The 16,677-nt window shown below is 41.1% G+C and overlaps 1 protein-coding gene and 1 long non-coding RNA gene across 4 annotated transcripts in view; one reads left to right on the top strand and one right to left on the bottom strand.

Annotated features, from left to right (window-relative positions):
* The window catches only part of XRN2 (5'-3' exoribonuclease 2), a 78,699-nt gene extending 74,214 nt beyond the window's left edge, over positions 1-4,485 (bottom strand). For 2 of the 3 annotated variants that reach the window (XM_045053935.1, XM_045053936.1), the window contains exon 1: positions 4,301-4,485. In XM_045053935.1, coding sequence (XP_044909870.1) covers positions 4,301-4,375 — 75 coding nt within the window. In that variant the 5' untranslated portion in view covers positions 4,376-4,485. The remainder of the gene's footprint in view (positions 1-4,300) is intronic. The other variant, XM_011280982.4, reaches the window with a different exon arrangement.
* Positions 4,403-16,677, top strand: part of LOC123384388 — a 50,681-nt gene continuing 38,406 nt past the window's right edge. The window contains exon 1 of the long non-coding RNA XR_006595412.1: positions 4,403-4,519. This is a non-coding gene — a long non-coding RNA (uncharacterized LOC123384388). The remainder of the gene's footprint in view (positions 4,520-16,677) is intronic.

Raw genomic sequence — 16,677 nt, 5'->3', positions numbered from 1 at the left:
CCCAAGCGTCCAAACAAAATGTGATATATACATAAAATGGGTATTAGCCTGAAAAAGGAACGAAATTCTGACACATGCAAACATGTATAAATCTTGAAAACACTATGCTAAGTGATAACCAGACACAAAATGAAAAGTGTATGATTCCACTTACATTAGGTACGTAGTAAAGTAGGCAAATTCTTAAGACAGGAAGTAGGGGAGGAGGAAGTACAGAGAATTATTGTTTAATGGGTACAGAGTTTCTGTTTGGGATGATGCAAAAGTTCTAGAAATTAATAATGGCAATACTTTCATAATATTGTGAATATACTTAATGCCACTGAATTCTACACTTAAAAATGGTTAAAATGGCAAGTTTTATGTTATGTGTATTTTGCCACAATAAAAAAGGGGCAGATATCATCAAACAGCATTAAAAAACACAACCCAACTGTACGTTGCCTATAAACACAAACACTTTAAATATAAAGACACAAAGAGACTAAAAAAGAGTGGAAATAGACCATGCTACCCTAGTCTGAAGATCTGGCTATCTTAATATTGAATAAAGATTTCAGAGCAAAGAATATTACCAGGGATAAAAAAGATAATTTTATGATGATAAAGGAGCATATTCATTGAATACATAACAATGTTAAGCATTTATGCACCTTATAAAAAAGCTATAAAATGCAAGGAGCAAAAACCAACAGAACTGAAACAAGAACAGACAAATCCAAATAATTATATATACCAGGAGATTTCCATGCTCCTATCAAGTAATTGAAAGGACAAATTCAGTAAATGTTATTCAAGTCTTCCATGTCCCATCAACCAGCATGGTAACATTTATAGAACACTCCATTCAACAATAGCAGAACCTGTATCTCTTTTAAGGCAAAATGACATTTGCCAAGACCATACTCTGGGCCATAAAACAAAGCAAATAAACTTTAAAAGGATTAAAATTACGCAAAGTATGTTCTCTGACAGTGAACTAAATTAGAAATCAAGAACAGAAAAAAAATGTCTGGAAATCCCCAATATTTGAAAACTAAGTAACACTGTTATAAATAACCAATGGGCCAAAGAAGCCAAAGAGTCTATTAGAATGTTACTGAATGAAAATGAAAAACACAATATCTCAATATTTGCGGTATGTAAGGTAGCAGGCACTCCATACCTGCATGAGAAGAAACAATGTATCAATGCAATGATATACAATTGCAGAAAAGGAAAACTTAGAGACACCAGGGTTGATTAAAGGTTCACAAGGCAGGGGCGCCTGGGTGGCTCAGGCTGTTAAGCATCTTACTTTAGCTCAGGTCATGATCTCCAGGTCTGTGAGTTTGAGCCCTGCGCCGGGCTCTGTGCTGACAGTTCAGAGCCTGAAGCCTGCTTCAGATTCTGTGCCTCCCTCTCTCTTGGCCTCTTCCCCACTCGCGCTGTCTCTCTCACTCTCAAAAATGAAAAAATGTTTTAAACAGGGAGGAGTTTTAAGGAGAAAAAACAAAGGGGCAGACGGAATGTCTTAAAGTTATGTTTACTTGTGGTGATGGTTTCATAGACGTACACATTTGTCAATCTATTAAACTGTATACTTTAAATATGCACAGTTTGCCGTAGGTCAATTACACCTCAATAAAGCTGCAAAAGGGAGAGGGGAAGTGGAGAACAGAGAGAAAAGAAAAATCAATCGAAGGACCAGTATCCAGAATTCAGAGGGCTGAGGAAAAGGCCAAGAAAAAAAAAATCAAAGAGCATTCTCTAGAACTGAAGAACACAAGTGTCCAGACTCAAAGTCAACCACGTACTGCTCAAAATGAATTTAATTTAAAAAAAAAAACCTGTACATAATCATGGAAGCTTACACTACCAAAGATAAAGATTTTTTAAAAATCCAGAAAGAAAAATAGATCAACTACAAAAGAATAAAAGCAGAACAGAGATAAATAACGTGGTCTTTCCCAGTTGACATTGGCTTTAAACACCCATTAGCCAAGTGACCTTGAGTGCTCTGTGCTTCAGTTTTCTCACCGGTAGTAATAATAATAAGCAGTAGCAGTCATATGGTTATTATGAAGATTTAATAAACTTCTCTGTATAGTGCCTTGAACAGCACTTAGTACATGTAAAACACTATATAAGTATTGGTTAAATAAATAAATCACATTAACATTGAATTTCTCATCAACAACAATGAATGACAGAAGTCAAAAGAACAATGCTTTCAAAGTTTTGAGGGACACAAATTTTCAAACTCAAACTATGCTTAGCTAATGATGTGTACAAGGATAGAATGGACTCAGAAAACTCACATCTCACGTAACATTTCTTAAGAATTCAACTAAAAATAAAAACCAAGGAAGGATTTAAGCCAACAAAAATGATGATCAGAAAACTACCTCCAACAGAAGAAAGGAATTTTTAAAAACCTCAAGAAGCAGTTTTCCAGCAAGCCTAAATAAATAACCAGGTGTGACAGCACAGAAATAAAAGACCTCAAAAAGCAGTCTCCAAGAAGAAAGAGGACTTGATAGTATACCTGAGACAACCGGCAGTTTGGATGAGGAACCATATAAACAGGAAAAAAGAAAAGCAACACTAAGACAAAAGTAGCACATAACCTAAATCAGCATCGTGACAATAATCGACAATACTTTTTGATTTTTTCAGCTTTTAAAAGAAACCAGTATAAGCCAATGCCCTGACAATTTAATTTTGGATGCCAATAAGGGAAAAATGTAGCTGACAGGCTTGGGGTAAAGAATAAGGGCAGCAGGGGTAGAAAAGCTAATACTTAAGCTTAGATGATGAAAACTCAAGGTATACTTTATATAGGAGAGCCAATAAAAAAAAAAAAGGCGCGGGGCGCCTGGGTGGCTCAGTCGGTTAAGCCGCCGACTTCGGCTCAGGTCATGATCTCGCGGTCCGTGAGTTCGAGCCCCGCGTCGGGCTCTGTGCTGACAGCTCAGAGCCTGGAGCCTGTTTCCACTTCTGTGTCTCCCTCTCTCTGACCCTCCCCCGTTCATGCTCTGTCTCTCTCTGTCTCAAAAATACATAAAAACATTTAAAAAAATTAAAAAAAAAGGCATATTAAAGTTATCAAGTTTACCCACAGAAGAAACATGGTGACGTACTAATATTAGAAGGGGGGGGGGGGGGGGGGGGGGGGTGCTGCATGAGCGCCTAAACCCTCATCTATCACAGCTGGAATTCCACAGCTAGATCCAAAACAAATAAATCAGGTATAAACATGATACTTGGAACGAAAACAGTTAAAAGTGGTTATCACTGCAGAGTAGAAAGGAAGTAAGATCCAAGTTAGTAAAGCTTGATGAAAGTTTTAAAAACAAAGGAAATGAGCATTCAGTTTAACAGTTTCTCTGACAAAAACACAAGGAATATCATCAAAACAAAGCTTTCGATTCCTCCTTGGATAGAAAATCAGCAAAAATCAAGACCTCAACAGCTTTAGCAAAAGAAATGTTTTCAGTGACGGATGCGTACTTCCTTCAAAAACGAAGGGGTGAGGGGCATGATGATGTGTCCCTGAATCTTCCCAATCCAGAAATTCTAATTCAGAGTACAAAACCAAACTTGAACTGGAAACACGGAAACAGTAAACACAAAACTAAATGAGCACAAGTCTACATGTATATTAACAAAGTAACAACAAAAAGTGTATTGTTCGAGTGCATTTAGGAATTCCGAAAATTTTTACAAGCATACTGCCTAGAGAAGGGGGCACTTATCAGACTTCTATCTTGTCCTAGACGTTTCTAAGGTGCTGCTTTCGACGTAGGGTTGAACAGCAACAAATAGCCTCTCACACTAGGAGAAAACCTTTCTGTCACGAACAGTGAACAACAAAAGTCCGCCGCCGGGGATTACTTTACAAGGCTGTTAAAGGCCGGGATCAGCATCCGTGCAACCCTAACCAGCTAACTCAACGGACCCGCCAGAAGTGGCATAAAAGACTTTGAGTCTCTCCAGAAACGACAACGCGCGGGGCCGGAGGAAACAAAGCCATGGGCGGGGCCTTCCGGTCCGGGGGGAGAAAGCGGGCGAGGGAGTAACAGCCCTCCGGCGAGTTCGTATCCCTCTCGGCCCTCGCCCCGCCCCTCCCGCTGGCCCGGGTCCAGACTCTGGGTGCCGGCGCCCAACCGCGTGTCGGGCCACCGCAGTCCGCAGGGCTGAAAGAGCCGCGCGGGACCGAGCACCGTGCCCCAGGGGCAGGCGGCGGGCGCCAAGGGCCGCGGCCTAGACGTGCCGGAGCGCCAGGCTTTAGTGGGGTGGCCGTCAGGAGCCTCCTCACCTTTTCTTCCACGCAGTTGACAATGATGGACGGGTACTTGCGGCTGAGCCAGCGAAAGAAAGCCGGGACTCCCATAGCAGCTGCCCAGCTCGGAGGCGGCCGCCCGACCCGCGGACGAACGTAACCAGAGACACAAGCAGCAGCGGCAACCGCGGGCACTAGCACTTCCTCCCACGTGCGCGCCGGCGACAGGAAGTGACGTCACGGCTGCGCCGTTTGGTGCGTAAACTGGCCTGTTGTTGGGGGTGGGGTTCGGCCGCCGGCCGGAAAGTGAAGGGGGTGGCCCTGCCGGGCTCCGAGCCCTTGCGGTCGGTGGGGCCAGGCCCAGAGCTGTGACGCGTCTGAGTCGTGGGAGGGGCCCAGGCGGTGACTTCGCCGCGGCTCCAGCTGAGCTATCCCCGGCTCCCGGGATAGCTGAGTCCTGGCGCTCCGCAGATCCCACGGGAGCTCTTTGCGGGTTTGATCACCTCTTTCAAACCTATCTCAAGTCACAGTAGAACTACAGCATGTAAACCCACTCGTTATTTCTGCTTCCTGTTTTTTCTCGGTTTTGTGATACTGTACATACCTGTTATTTTGCCGTCATGATGGCTGGTTTGCATAAGTTCACTCTAAATACTTAAAAAATGGAATCTAACCGGAGTTCAGCATTTAATTCAACTTTCCAGGTACATTTATGAGTGCAATTGCTGATATCTAGTGGTGTTTGTTTTTGTTTTTTTTGAGCGTTTACGTTGTGTTAAAGCATTGGCTAAGGGATTATCTCATCTAATCGTAACTCGAGCCTTAAGGTACTATTATCATCTTTATGTAACATGAGAAAGTCAATTTGTAGGGGGATTTAGTCACCTGTTTATTCACACAGTTTTTGTTTCAGTCCAACTAAAGATCATGTAATCCTCTATCCTTGCTCTAATAGGATACTTTTATCCTTTGTTTTGTGGTGGCTTCAAATACATTTTTCCAGCATATAAAAAGAGAGGTCTGGAAGAGGAGGTATTTATGTCCATTTGCTCAAGCTTGGAAGTCTTTCTCCCTGGAATCCCCTCTTGGCTCCACAAATCACACTCAATCCTAAAGGCTCACCTCAAGAGGCCACTGAAAGTGTTTCTCCTTGCTACCTGGCATGCAATATTCATTGCCCCCTCCTCCTCTGTGATCTGATGCCACTTTGTTTAAACCGTTGGTGTGGAAATTAGAGAAATTGTTATCCCATGTTTTACTTAAGAACAGCTGGAACTATTCCAGAGTATTAATGTCTATGGTGAAATCTCTTATGTCTCCTGGAAATAGCTCCTCCTCCTCAAGTATTTGGTTTCCTAGGGAGGTGCTATGTTCTTAGAACTCACACATCATATGGGGGTATGGACAGCTAGGCAAGTTGGGCCATTGGGAGTCATTGCTGAGCATTTTTGTACTTCGAACCATAAGGAAGGTAAGGCACCCCTCCCATATGGTTGAAAGCTGAAAGATAAGAATGGGATTTATTGCCAGTCTGCAACCAAAGAAGCAGATTTAAGTCCCTGTTTCCGGTGGCTTTTGAATACAGCTAAATCCGTCTTCCTGTCTTCCTGCAGTTCGGTTGCTAAACCTCTTCTTTAATTCCATGAACCAATAAATTCTTTTGCCCTAAGCTGGTTTGGGCTAAGTTCCTATCCCTTGCCAAGGAAATAGTACAAACAACCCAGTAACAACATTTGAGGAGTACACAACTAATTCACTGGGTGCTAAAATTGCTTTGCGTAAATTAGGTACAAAAATTGAAATTTTGGGCAGAAAAGGGGAGAGTGAAAGGTAGAGAAGAGAGGGAACCTGAAAGTGGCAGGAAGATATAGGCTGTGTTGTGAGATACCTTTCTCAGCCTAGTGTTTCCAGTAAAATCTACTAAACTCAGGATGGGTGTCAGTTTTGTTTTGTTTTGTTTTGTTTTTGTTTTTTGTTTTGTTTTGTTTTGAAATCAAAAAAGAGGATGAGTCTCATGTTGGGGTCACTGTTGTCTAAACCCACAGAGCTACGCAACATAGCAGATTTCGAGAAGCAGAAGAGGTGAGGAGAATTTATAAGTATTGGAAATTAGAAGGAATATTTAACCAGGTTGTAAACTTCTAAAGGCTGGGAACTATTAGGTTTTGAAACATTAGGTTTTTTGCCTAAGCCTGAAGGGGGCAGAGAAAGGCCCCTGGCTGACATCTGGATTACATTAATATGAAGATAATATGAAATATATAGAAACCAGTATTTTTAAACATTCATAAATTTATTTTAAAGCCCTATTAACATTGTAATTATAGAAAAGAGTCTTTGTGGGGCGCCTAGGTGGGTCAGGTAGTTAAGTGTCTGACTTCAGGTCATGATCTTGTGGTTCACGGTTGCAAGCCCCACGTCAGGCTCTGTGCTGATGGTTCAGAGCCTGGATCCTGCTTCAGATTCTGTGTCTCCCTCTTTCTCTGCACCTCCCCCACTTGAACTCTGTCTCTCTCTCTCTCCCTCTCTAAAAAATAAAAAAACATTAAAAAAATTTAAAAAAAAAGAATCTTTGAGAAACTGTTGCCTGTGATTGCTCTCTGGATTACCAAGTGCTTCCTTTCCCTCATTGTCTTTATAAAATTCATTTTGAATAATGTGATATGTTTGAAATAATAGTTGTGATGGTTAATTTTATGTGTCAGTGTCAGTTTGACTGGGCCAAGAATGCCCAGATACTTGGTCAAATTTTATTCTAGGCTTTTTTTTTTTTTGTGAGGGTGTTTGCATAGGAAATTAACATTTTAATTGGTAGAGTAAAACAGCTTGTCCTCCATAATGTGAGTAGGGCTCACTCAGTCAGCTGAAGGCCTGAATAGAACAAAAAGACCAGCTTCCCAGAGCAAGAGGGATGTCTTCACTAGACTGCCTTCAGACTTCACCTGCACCCTCCCCTTTGCTGGGTCTCCATGCTGCCAGTCTTTGGACTGGAACTGCACCATTCGTTCTCCTGGGTTATCCAGCTCATACTGCAGATTTGGACTTGACAGTCTCCCTAACTGCATGAGCCAATTCCTTAAATATATATCAAATAAATAAATAAATAATCATTCTGTTTTTCTGGAGAACCTTGACTAATATAGACTTTGGTACCAGTCTGGTTTTAGAGGACTAGAATCTTCAAGATTAATTTTCTGAATTGGTTTTGGGGCTTCTGGAATTGACTGTCCAATCTGATTAGAATTAAGCACACTAATGACTGTCTCCATTAGTAAAGAGAGCACTGAGAGTCCACAGTGTGACCTGGCAATAGAGAGATGCAAAATATCATCATTGGATACCCTCATCAACCTAATCAACTTTAAGAAGAACAAAACATTTTTGTCAACCAACAAATATGTAATAAGATTGGCTGGTTGCTCCTGGCATCACGGAGCAAAGTGGAAGAAGAAAAAGATGAGATCAGGGATTCAATTTCCCAGCTCAAACATCATATAAATGACCTCACAGTGTCTATGTCTGCCCTGAAAGAGACATTTATCACCTATGGCACAGCTGATATTGCTGAGAGCCAAACTCCGAACCTCATCATGGGAGTGGCTGACTTATAACACAGATGACAGTCCCAGCCTCCCAGGTGTCTACTGTTAAGATAAAGGCACTGACTGGAAAGGAATGAGGTCCTGAAAACTTGAATGCCGACATGTGAGAAAATTGATGGGAGTTGGGAGCCTATGACCATTCATTCTGATTCGTCTTTGCCCATAGAAGCAGCCTTTCTATTCCCACCTGTGGAGATTAACTCTGCATTGCTTGGGGAAACTATAATGGCCTCCCCTCTTTCAAGGCTGTTGCTTTGAAAGATGATACTGATTCTCCTCAGGACCCACTCCCACCACCCCTCTTTGCTTCTAGGCAATGTCTTAGTCTCTTTGGACTACTGTAACAAAATACCATACACTGAGTGGTTTATAAACACCAGAAATGTATTTCTTACAGCTCTAGAGGCTGGGAAGTCCAAGATCAAGGAGGTAGCAGGTTCAGTGTCTGGTGAGGACCTGCTTCCTTATTGACAGTCCTCTTCTCAGTGTAATGTCGCATAACAGAAGAGGCAAGGGATCTCTTTAGAATGCACAAGCATTCATTCTATCTATAGCAACCTGTAATTAGACACACGTCCCGGCAGGCCACTAAAAGTGAGGTGCAAAGTGTGACCCATGAGGTTCACTACATTCCAAAAGAACTACTTAGATTTTCCAATTTATACAGACAGAAATCCAGACAGTATGTGTGGGAATGGATACAAAGTGTGTGAAATAATGTTAGAAGAAACCTAAAGTTGGGTCAGGGCAAATTTATTGATGTGGGCACACTAAGCAGGGATTCTGCATTGAAAGTAGCTCTGGGGGTTAGAAAGGGGTCTGACAATTTGGTTGGCTGAAAAATGGACAAAAATATGGCACACTGTGAGCAAGTTAAAAATGCTGGACCTGCCTTGGTTTAATATAAAAGAAGAGAAAACTCAAGCCTGGTTTACAAATGGTTCTGCATAATATTCAGGCACCACTGCAATACTATAGCCCCTTTCTGGGACATCCTGAAGGACAGTGGTAGAGGGAAATCTTCCCAGTGGGAAACACTTTGAGCAGTACACCCTTGTTCATTTTTCTTGTTAGGAGAAATGGCAGATATGCAATTATATACTGATTAATGGACTGTGGCCAATGGTTTTGCTGGGATCAAGGACTTGGGAGGAAGTGGAAGATTGGTGACAAGGAAGTCTGGGGAAGAGGTATGTGAATAGATCTCTGTGGAATGGTAAATCTGTGTGTCGTGTCAATGCACACGAAAGGGTGACCTCAGCAGAGGAGGATTTTAATAATCAGTTGGATAAAATGCCCCATTCTGTGGATAACAGCCTCTTTCAGAGCCACCCCTGTCATTGCCCAATGGGCTCATGAACAAAGTGACAGCAGAGGCAGAGATGAAAGTTATGCATGGACTCAGCAACATGGACTTCCACTCTCCAAAGCTGACCTGGCTACAGCGATGCTGAGTGCCCAATTTGCCAGCAACACAGACCAGCACTGAGTTCCCAGTATGTCACCATTCCCAGGAGGCATCACCCACTACCTGGTGGGAGGTTGATTATATTGGACCACTTCCATCATGGAAGGGGAAGCATTTTGTTCCTAATGGAACAGACGTGCACTGGATATTAATTTGCCTTCCCTTCACACAATTCACCTACCAAAACTACCATCCGTGAACTTACAGAATGTCTTGTCTATCATTATGGTATTTCAAACAGCATTGCTTCTGATCAAGGAACTCATTTCATATCAGTGAAGTGTAGCAATGGTCTGTGCCCATGAAATTCACTGGCCTTTCCATGTTCTCTACCATCCTGAAGCAGCTGGCTTGCTAGAACAGTGGAATGACTTTTTAAAAAATGTTTATTTATTTTTGAGAGGGAACGAGAGAAAGAGTGCAAGTGGGGAAGGGATAGAGAAAGAGGGGGACAGAGGATTTGAACCAGGCTCTCTACCAAACAGCAGAGAGCCTGATGCAGGACTCGAACTCTTGAACCATGAGATCATGACCTAGCTGAAGGTGGACGCTTAATTGACTGAGCCACCCAGGTGCCCCTGGAATGTCTTTTTAACTACTCTGTTACAATATCAGGGGGGCAATATCTTACAGGACTGGAACAAGTTTCTCCAAAGAGGCTGTATATGCTCTCAATCAGCATTCAGTATATGATGCTGTTTCTCCCATAGCCAAGACTCACTAGTCTAGGAATAGAGGTGTGGAGATAAGATTGGCACTACTCACTATTACCCATAGTGACCCAGTAGCAAAATTTTTGCTTCCTATATTTGTGACCTTACACTCTGCTGACCTAGAGGTCTTAGTTCCAAAGCAGCAATGCTTCCAACAGGAGACACAGCAATGATTCTGTTGACCGAGAAGTTAAAACTGCCACCAGGCCATTTTAAACTCAGGCAAAAAAGGAAGTTACTGTGATGGACTGGAACTACCAGGGGAAATGGGGCTGCTACTCCATGGTGGAGGTAGGAAAGGGTGTGCCTGGAATGCAGGAGACCCCCATGTTATGTCTTAGTGAGATTAACATTCAAATAGGTGGACTTTGAGTAAAGCAGATTACTCTCCAGAGTGTGAGTTAAAGTCTTCATAGAACAAAGACAGACTTCCTCTGCACAAGAAAGAATTCTGCCAGCAGACTGCCTTCAGACATGAACTGCAACTCTTCCCTCAGAATCCAGCCTGCCAGCCCCACTCCCCATCAGATTTTGGACTTGCCAAGCTCTCTCAATCTCTCTCTCTCTCTCTCTCTCTCTCTCTCTCTCTCTCTCTCTCTCTCTCTCTGTGTGTGTGTGTGTGTGTCTGTCTCTGTCTCTATGTCTCTCTCTCTCTCTCTCTCTCTCTCTCTCTCTCACACACACACACACACACACACACACACTTTTGATTCTGATTATGTTTCTCTGGAGAACCCTGACTAATATATTGGTCAAGATACCTAACCTTTCTGCACCTTAGTTTTCCCAACTATAAAATGAGGATTATATACTTCATGGGGTTTCTGTGAAGATTCAATGATACGACACTCAGAGCATGGCCCAAAACATGCCAAGCACCCAGCAAATGTTAGCCATTGAATGGTTATCTGTTGGGTTTTTGCATTGAGGAAGCCTCACAATTTTGTTAGTGTGATCCACCTAAAAGATCTTGGACAATTTAATCACCTAATGGAGCTTCATTTTTCCATCCCCCACCCAGCATTAACTTCCTGGCATTGAGGCTGTCTTCATTCTTTCTTGGTTGTATTTCCTACACATTCTCACCTCATTGAGTGTATGCTGCTAGTCTTCCCACCACCTTCCTGCCAATTCAGATTACACTTTTTCTCTCTCCTCTTCTCCATGAATGTCTTCCAGAATGTGAGTGCAAACTGGCTCCTCCCCACTGTCATCTTCCATAGCATTCCCTGACTTCTACATGGCATCTCATCTTCCATTTCATTATTCCTATGAACATTCTGTTTAATCTATCAGGGTAAGCTGGGTTTTGCTATGGTAATAAATAATGCCTGAAATCTTATTAACTTACTGTAAATGGGGTTGGGCTACTCCCCAGGGATATCCTCCATAAGGTGACTCAGGGCTTCAGCTGCTTTCTTCCTGTAGTTCTGCCAGCTCAACACATGACCAGACCATTGTTACCAAAAGGAAAGACTGAGCAGGAGGGATGTCCTGGGTGATTTTTTTTCTTAAAAATTTTTTTAATGTTTTTATTTTTGAGAGAGAGAGAGAGAGAGAGAGAGAGAGAGTAGGGGAGGGGTAGAGAGAGAGGGAAACACAGAATCTGAAGCAGTCTCCAGGCTCTGAGCTGTCAGCAAGAGCCCAACGTGGGGCTCTAGCCCCTGTGCCATGAGATCATGACTTGAGCTAAAGTTGGATGCTCAACTCGGGTGCTCCAGTCCTGGGTGTTTTTAAAGTCCAGGCTTGGTTGTGGCTTATTCATTTCCACTTTGGTCCATTTGACCAAAACCCAGTCACATAGTCCCAACCCAACTGCAGAGGAGATAAGGAAATATAGTCTTGCATGCCCAAGGATAGGAAAAGGAAAGAGGATTGGGGAACACATGGCTTTGTCTCTGCCACACTCCTCAGCAAAGTTGCAAGTAAAATTGGTAAATATATATTTATGGTCCACAGTCTTTGCTATGTATGTTGGGTACCATAAGCAAAATAAATTATTTCTCCCAAAGAGCCTACCATCAGTAGCAAGGATAAGTGACAGCCACAAAATATAAAATAATAAAATAAGTCACAGTTTAGCCAACAATAAATAAGTCTGATATCATGGTGTATGACTGCAAGTCCAAATGAGCTGCATAGATAATAATTGCTACAGACATTGAGAAAAGACAGAGATCTAGTCATCTAACAGGGTCGTCAGATGATAGGGAGAAAGAATACACTGAGTCTTGCAATAACAGTAAGATTTGATTGAAAATAAAGAGGTGTGGAAGGAGATACTGTAAGTTCCCTGGAATCCAGCAGATTCTCAATAAATACATTTATTGAATTGAATTCTTAGAGCAATAGTTCTCAAAATGTGGTCCAGAGATCCCTAGGGTCCCAGAGACTCTTTTGAGGGGGACTTGAGGTCAAAACTATTTTTATAATATTCAAGTGTGATTTACCCTCTTCACTTTCATTCTCCAAGAGTATAATGGGATTTTTCAGAGGCTATGGGATCTGATATCTTAACAAATTGAATATCAGAAGTGGATGTGACAGTAATCCAGTTGTCATCTATGAAGCCAGACATTGAAGGATTTCAAAAAATGTAAAACAATGTCATTCTTCTCACCAAATTTCTTCTGTTGGGGAAATATAGATACTTTCATAAGATATGTTAATGTGCATGAGTTTCCTGCTATTTTAAGTGAATTAATAAATTAGTATTTTAAAACTTTCTCAAGTTTGATTTGTAACATGGGAAATATTGATAGATATAATGCACAAAAGCCCCTTGGAGTGGTCATAATTTTTAAGAGTATAAAAGAGCCCTGAGACCAAAAACTTTGAAAATCTCTGTCTTAGAACATAAAATGGAAATGGAATCTACATGTTTCTGCTCTTAGAAACAATGCAAAGCTTATTTTTCAATTTTCCAAGATTTTTGTATATTCAGATGTTGTCTCAAGTGCCCTTGCTACCTAAAACACTCTGCAATCATTATCACCAAGTACAAATAATAGCTACAAATGAACATGACATTGGCAAACTGACACACAAACATGTTTGTTGATACACATCCTATCTCTGTTGAACTTCAGACTGGAGCTCAGAAATAAAGGTACAGGAGGGCAATACAGGGATGTAGATAACCAAAAGATGTATTTTTAAAAGTTTATTATTTATTTTGAGAGAGAGAGAGAGAGAGAGAGAGAGAGAGAGAGAGAGAGAGAGAACAAATGGGGTAGGGGCAGAGAGAGAGGGAGAGAGAATTCCAAGCAGGCTCCACATTGACAAAGCACAGAGACCAACGTGGGGCTCGAACCCATGAACCGCGAAATCATGACCTGAGCTGAAATCAAGAGTCAGGCACTCAACCAACTGAGCCACCCAGGCACCCCCCCAAAAGATTTATTTTTAAGGCCATAATATACACATTGCTAAATTTATTCAGAAAGATTATTTAACTCTAAACTTTCTCAGTGTATACTCATGCCTTAAGTTAACCAAAGAGCTATAACAATAAGTAGTGTACTCCAAAGTATGTGAGAAATAGGATCTGTGGTCAAATAATTTTGGGAGCTTTGGGTTAAATTGAGCTGAGTAGACTGCAATTCTATGGCCCTCTTTGAGCCTTTTTGTATGCCCCATTTCTACATTTCTCTAACCATGGGAACCCCCCCCCCCTTTTTTTTGCAAGACATTTTGAAGGTTTTGTATCCCTGGGAAACAGTGTGAATAGATGCTATAAGTGTAAGTGTGTACAGGATGCTACTGATGTTTTAGCAAGCTTTGGCTGCTTGTACTCAGGTTGCCAAGAATAGGATTTGACCAAAACCGTGAGTCTAAATCCATACTTGTTATTACATGGATTTAGATGACAAATCCCATGCTCTAAAATGTAACCCCAAACAGTCAAAGCCTGCTAGAACATGATTCGCTTGTAAAGCAGGTACAAGATGTCCTAGATCCAGCACTATGAAAGGGTCCTACTACATTTTATTTCCTAATATGACATCTGAGAAAATTCTGGCAGATTTCTGTTTAAGGCCACAGGTTGTATTGTCTCCTAAAGCAAAAGACAGGGAGTTGACAGAAGGCACATATTTCAGAGTTGAACGGTAATAATTCCCTCTGGGTGTATAAATGGGGGAAGCTGGCTAGAAAAGACCTTGTTTAGAGGATAATAAAGTGTAAAGCACTCAGAAGTGTTGAAGGTAAGACCTCAACCCTACAAGCTGATAAGCAGGCCCAGACTTTTATTTATAGTGACATGAGTGACATTTATCTGCCTTTCACTAGAACATCTAATCCACTTGTCAAGGTGTGTCTTGAACAGAGACCTGGTTTCTGGCCATGGTTGGCAGGCTTCGCATACAAATGTGACTACCCTGGCTGAAATTCCCGATTGAAAAACACATCAATGGTATATGAAATTATGGAGTAAATATATCAACCCAGTTTCAATTTGCCTCAGAGACAACATTGTCTGAAAAGGGTCTTGGCTTTGTGATAGAAATTATAGTCTGTCCATGAAAGTAGAAGTAGAGATGAATTACTGAGGGGTTCACAAATCCCAGTGTCTCGCTCCTTAGTCCCAAAGTACAAGCATAACAGGGCCGTAGATGTCTCTTCCTTACCCTCAGTTGTTAACACAGTTCACTTTTAGGAACTGAAAATCAGAATGAACCGAGAACACCTACAAAAACTGCCCAGCTGCTATAGTTAAGGAACCGTTAGAGATTCAGGATACAGTGCTCTCTTAAGGAGCTTTTTACAGATTATAAGGCATGACACATTTAAAGTTAGCAGTGATAAGCAATTTGAATAACAGTTAAAGAAAAAGAAGGCCATGGTTATTTACAGACAAATTAAACTTACTAGAAGAGTACAGAGGAGAGAAAGAAGAAATGGTTGCTGTGGGTAGGGACTCCAGCTAGAATTTACGGAGGAAGTGAAATTGGAAGTGGGTCTTGATGGAAGAGTAATATAAACAAGATCTTCAGCAAAACTGATATGTTATTAATTAATTTCAGGCCATAGGGATCCTTACACACACACACACACACACACACACACACTCGCATGCACACTCTCCTCCTCTATTTCCTGTTCATATGCTGCTTTGGTCACTTAATCCACACTGCCATTTATTGTTCTTCAGTGTAGGGTCTTTATGTCATAAGACTTCACCTCATCTTCATACTAGATGACAAGTACCTTAGGAAAGTTTCTTCTGTCTCCTCTTTGCCATGTGTAGAACTGTGCCCAAACAGTTCTTTTGTTCTTCACTAATCAACTTTATTAAGATATCATTTACACACATTAAAATGAATCCATTTTACATGTACAGTTCAATGAATTTTGACAAATGTATGTACTCGGGTAACCACCACTACAACCAAGATATAGAACAATTCCATTGCCCCAAAAGTTCCCTGTGCTCCTGTGTTGTGGCAACTCCTTCCTCACCCCTGGTCTCAGGCAACCGTTGATCTGCTTTATATCCCTGTAGATTCGTTTTTTTCTAGAGTTTCCTATAAATGAAATCATACCATTTGTAGTCTTTTGTCTGCATTCTTTTACTCAGTATATGTGTTTTTAGAATTCATCCACGCTGTGTGAACCCATCGTGTTTTTACTGCTGTGTAGTATCTTGTTGTGAACATGGTACCATAGTTTGTTTACCCATTCACAAATTGATGGATACTTGATTTGTTTCCAGCTTCTTGAAATAAAGCTCCTATGGACATTCCTGTACAAGGTTTTTTTGTTGTGAGGAAGTACATTTTTACTTCTTTGGAGTAAATACTTAGGGATAAGGGTTGTACTGGAGGTATATGTTTAGCTTTGTAAGAAACTACCAAACTGTTTTCAAAGTAATTGTACCATTTTACCTAACTATGTTTGATGATTATAGGAATGACCTCCATGAGCATTTTTGTCACTGGAAACCTTGGAAGGCTCTCTGATTTCCATAGAATAGAATTCACACTCCTTAGGCTAGCATCCTTGGCCCTCTACAATCTCCCTTTATTTTATTTTATTTTATTTTATTTTATTTTATTTTATTTTATTTTATTTTATTTTCACACTTTGTCTTCCACTGCTCTGGTATATGCTCACTTCACTCTCTCATGCACCACTGTACTACTTGCTCATCCAGAGATGAGCCATACCTAAGTCACAGTGCAAGTGGATTTGTACAAGTCCAGCTCCTCTGTTTACCTTGTTGTCCATGTGACCAATGTCACATGCTTGGCAGCCAAATGCCCAGGGTTAGGGCTCAACAGGGTCAGGATTAGGCAACAACTTACATGTGTGACTCAATACAGCCCTAAGACAGATTTCATAAACATTATTTTTTTGAAGTTTTTATTTCATTTTATTATATATTTTTTAATTTACATCTAAGTTAGTTAGCATATAGTGCAACAATGATTCTAGGAGTAGTTTCCTTAATGCCCCTTACCCGTTTAGCCCATCCCCCCTCCCACAACCCCTCTAGTAATCCTCTGTTTGTTCTCCATATTTAAGAGTCTCTTATGTTTTATCCCCTTCCCTGTTTTTATATTATTTTTGCTTCCCTTCCTTTATGTTCATCTGTTTTGTATCTTAAAGTCCTCATATAATGAAATCATA

This window comes from Felis catus, chromosome A3, assembly GCF_018350175.1.
Source record: "Felis catus isolate Fca126 chromosome A3, F.catus_Fca126_mat1.0, whole genome shotgun sequence".
Taxonomy (NCBI): domain Eukaryota; kingdom Metazoa; phylum Chordata; class Mammalia; order Carnivora; family Felidae; genus Felis; species Felis catus.
This window is presented reverse-complemented; position numbering and strand designations above follow the sequence as displayed.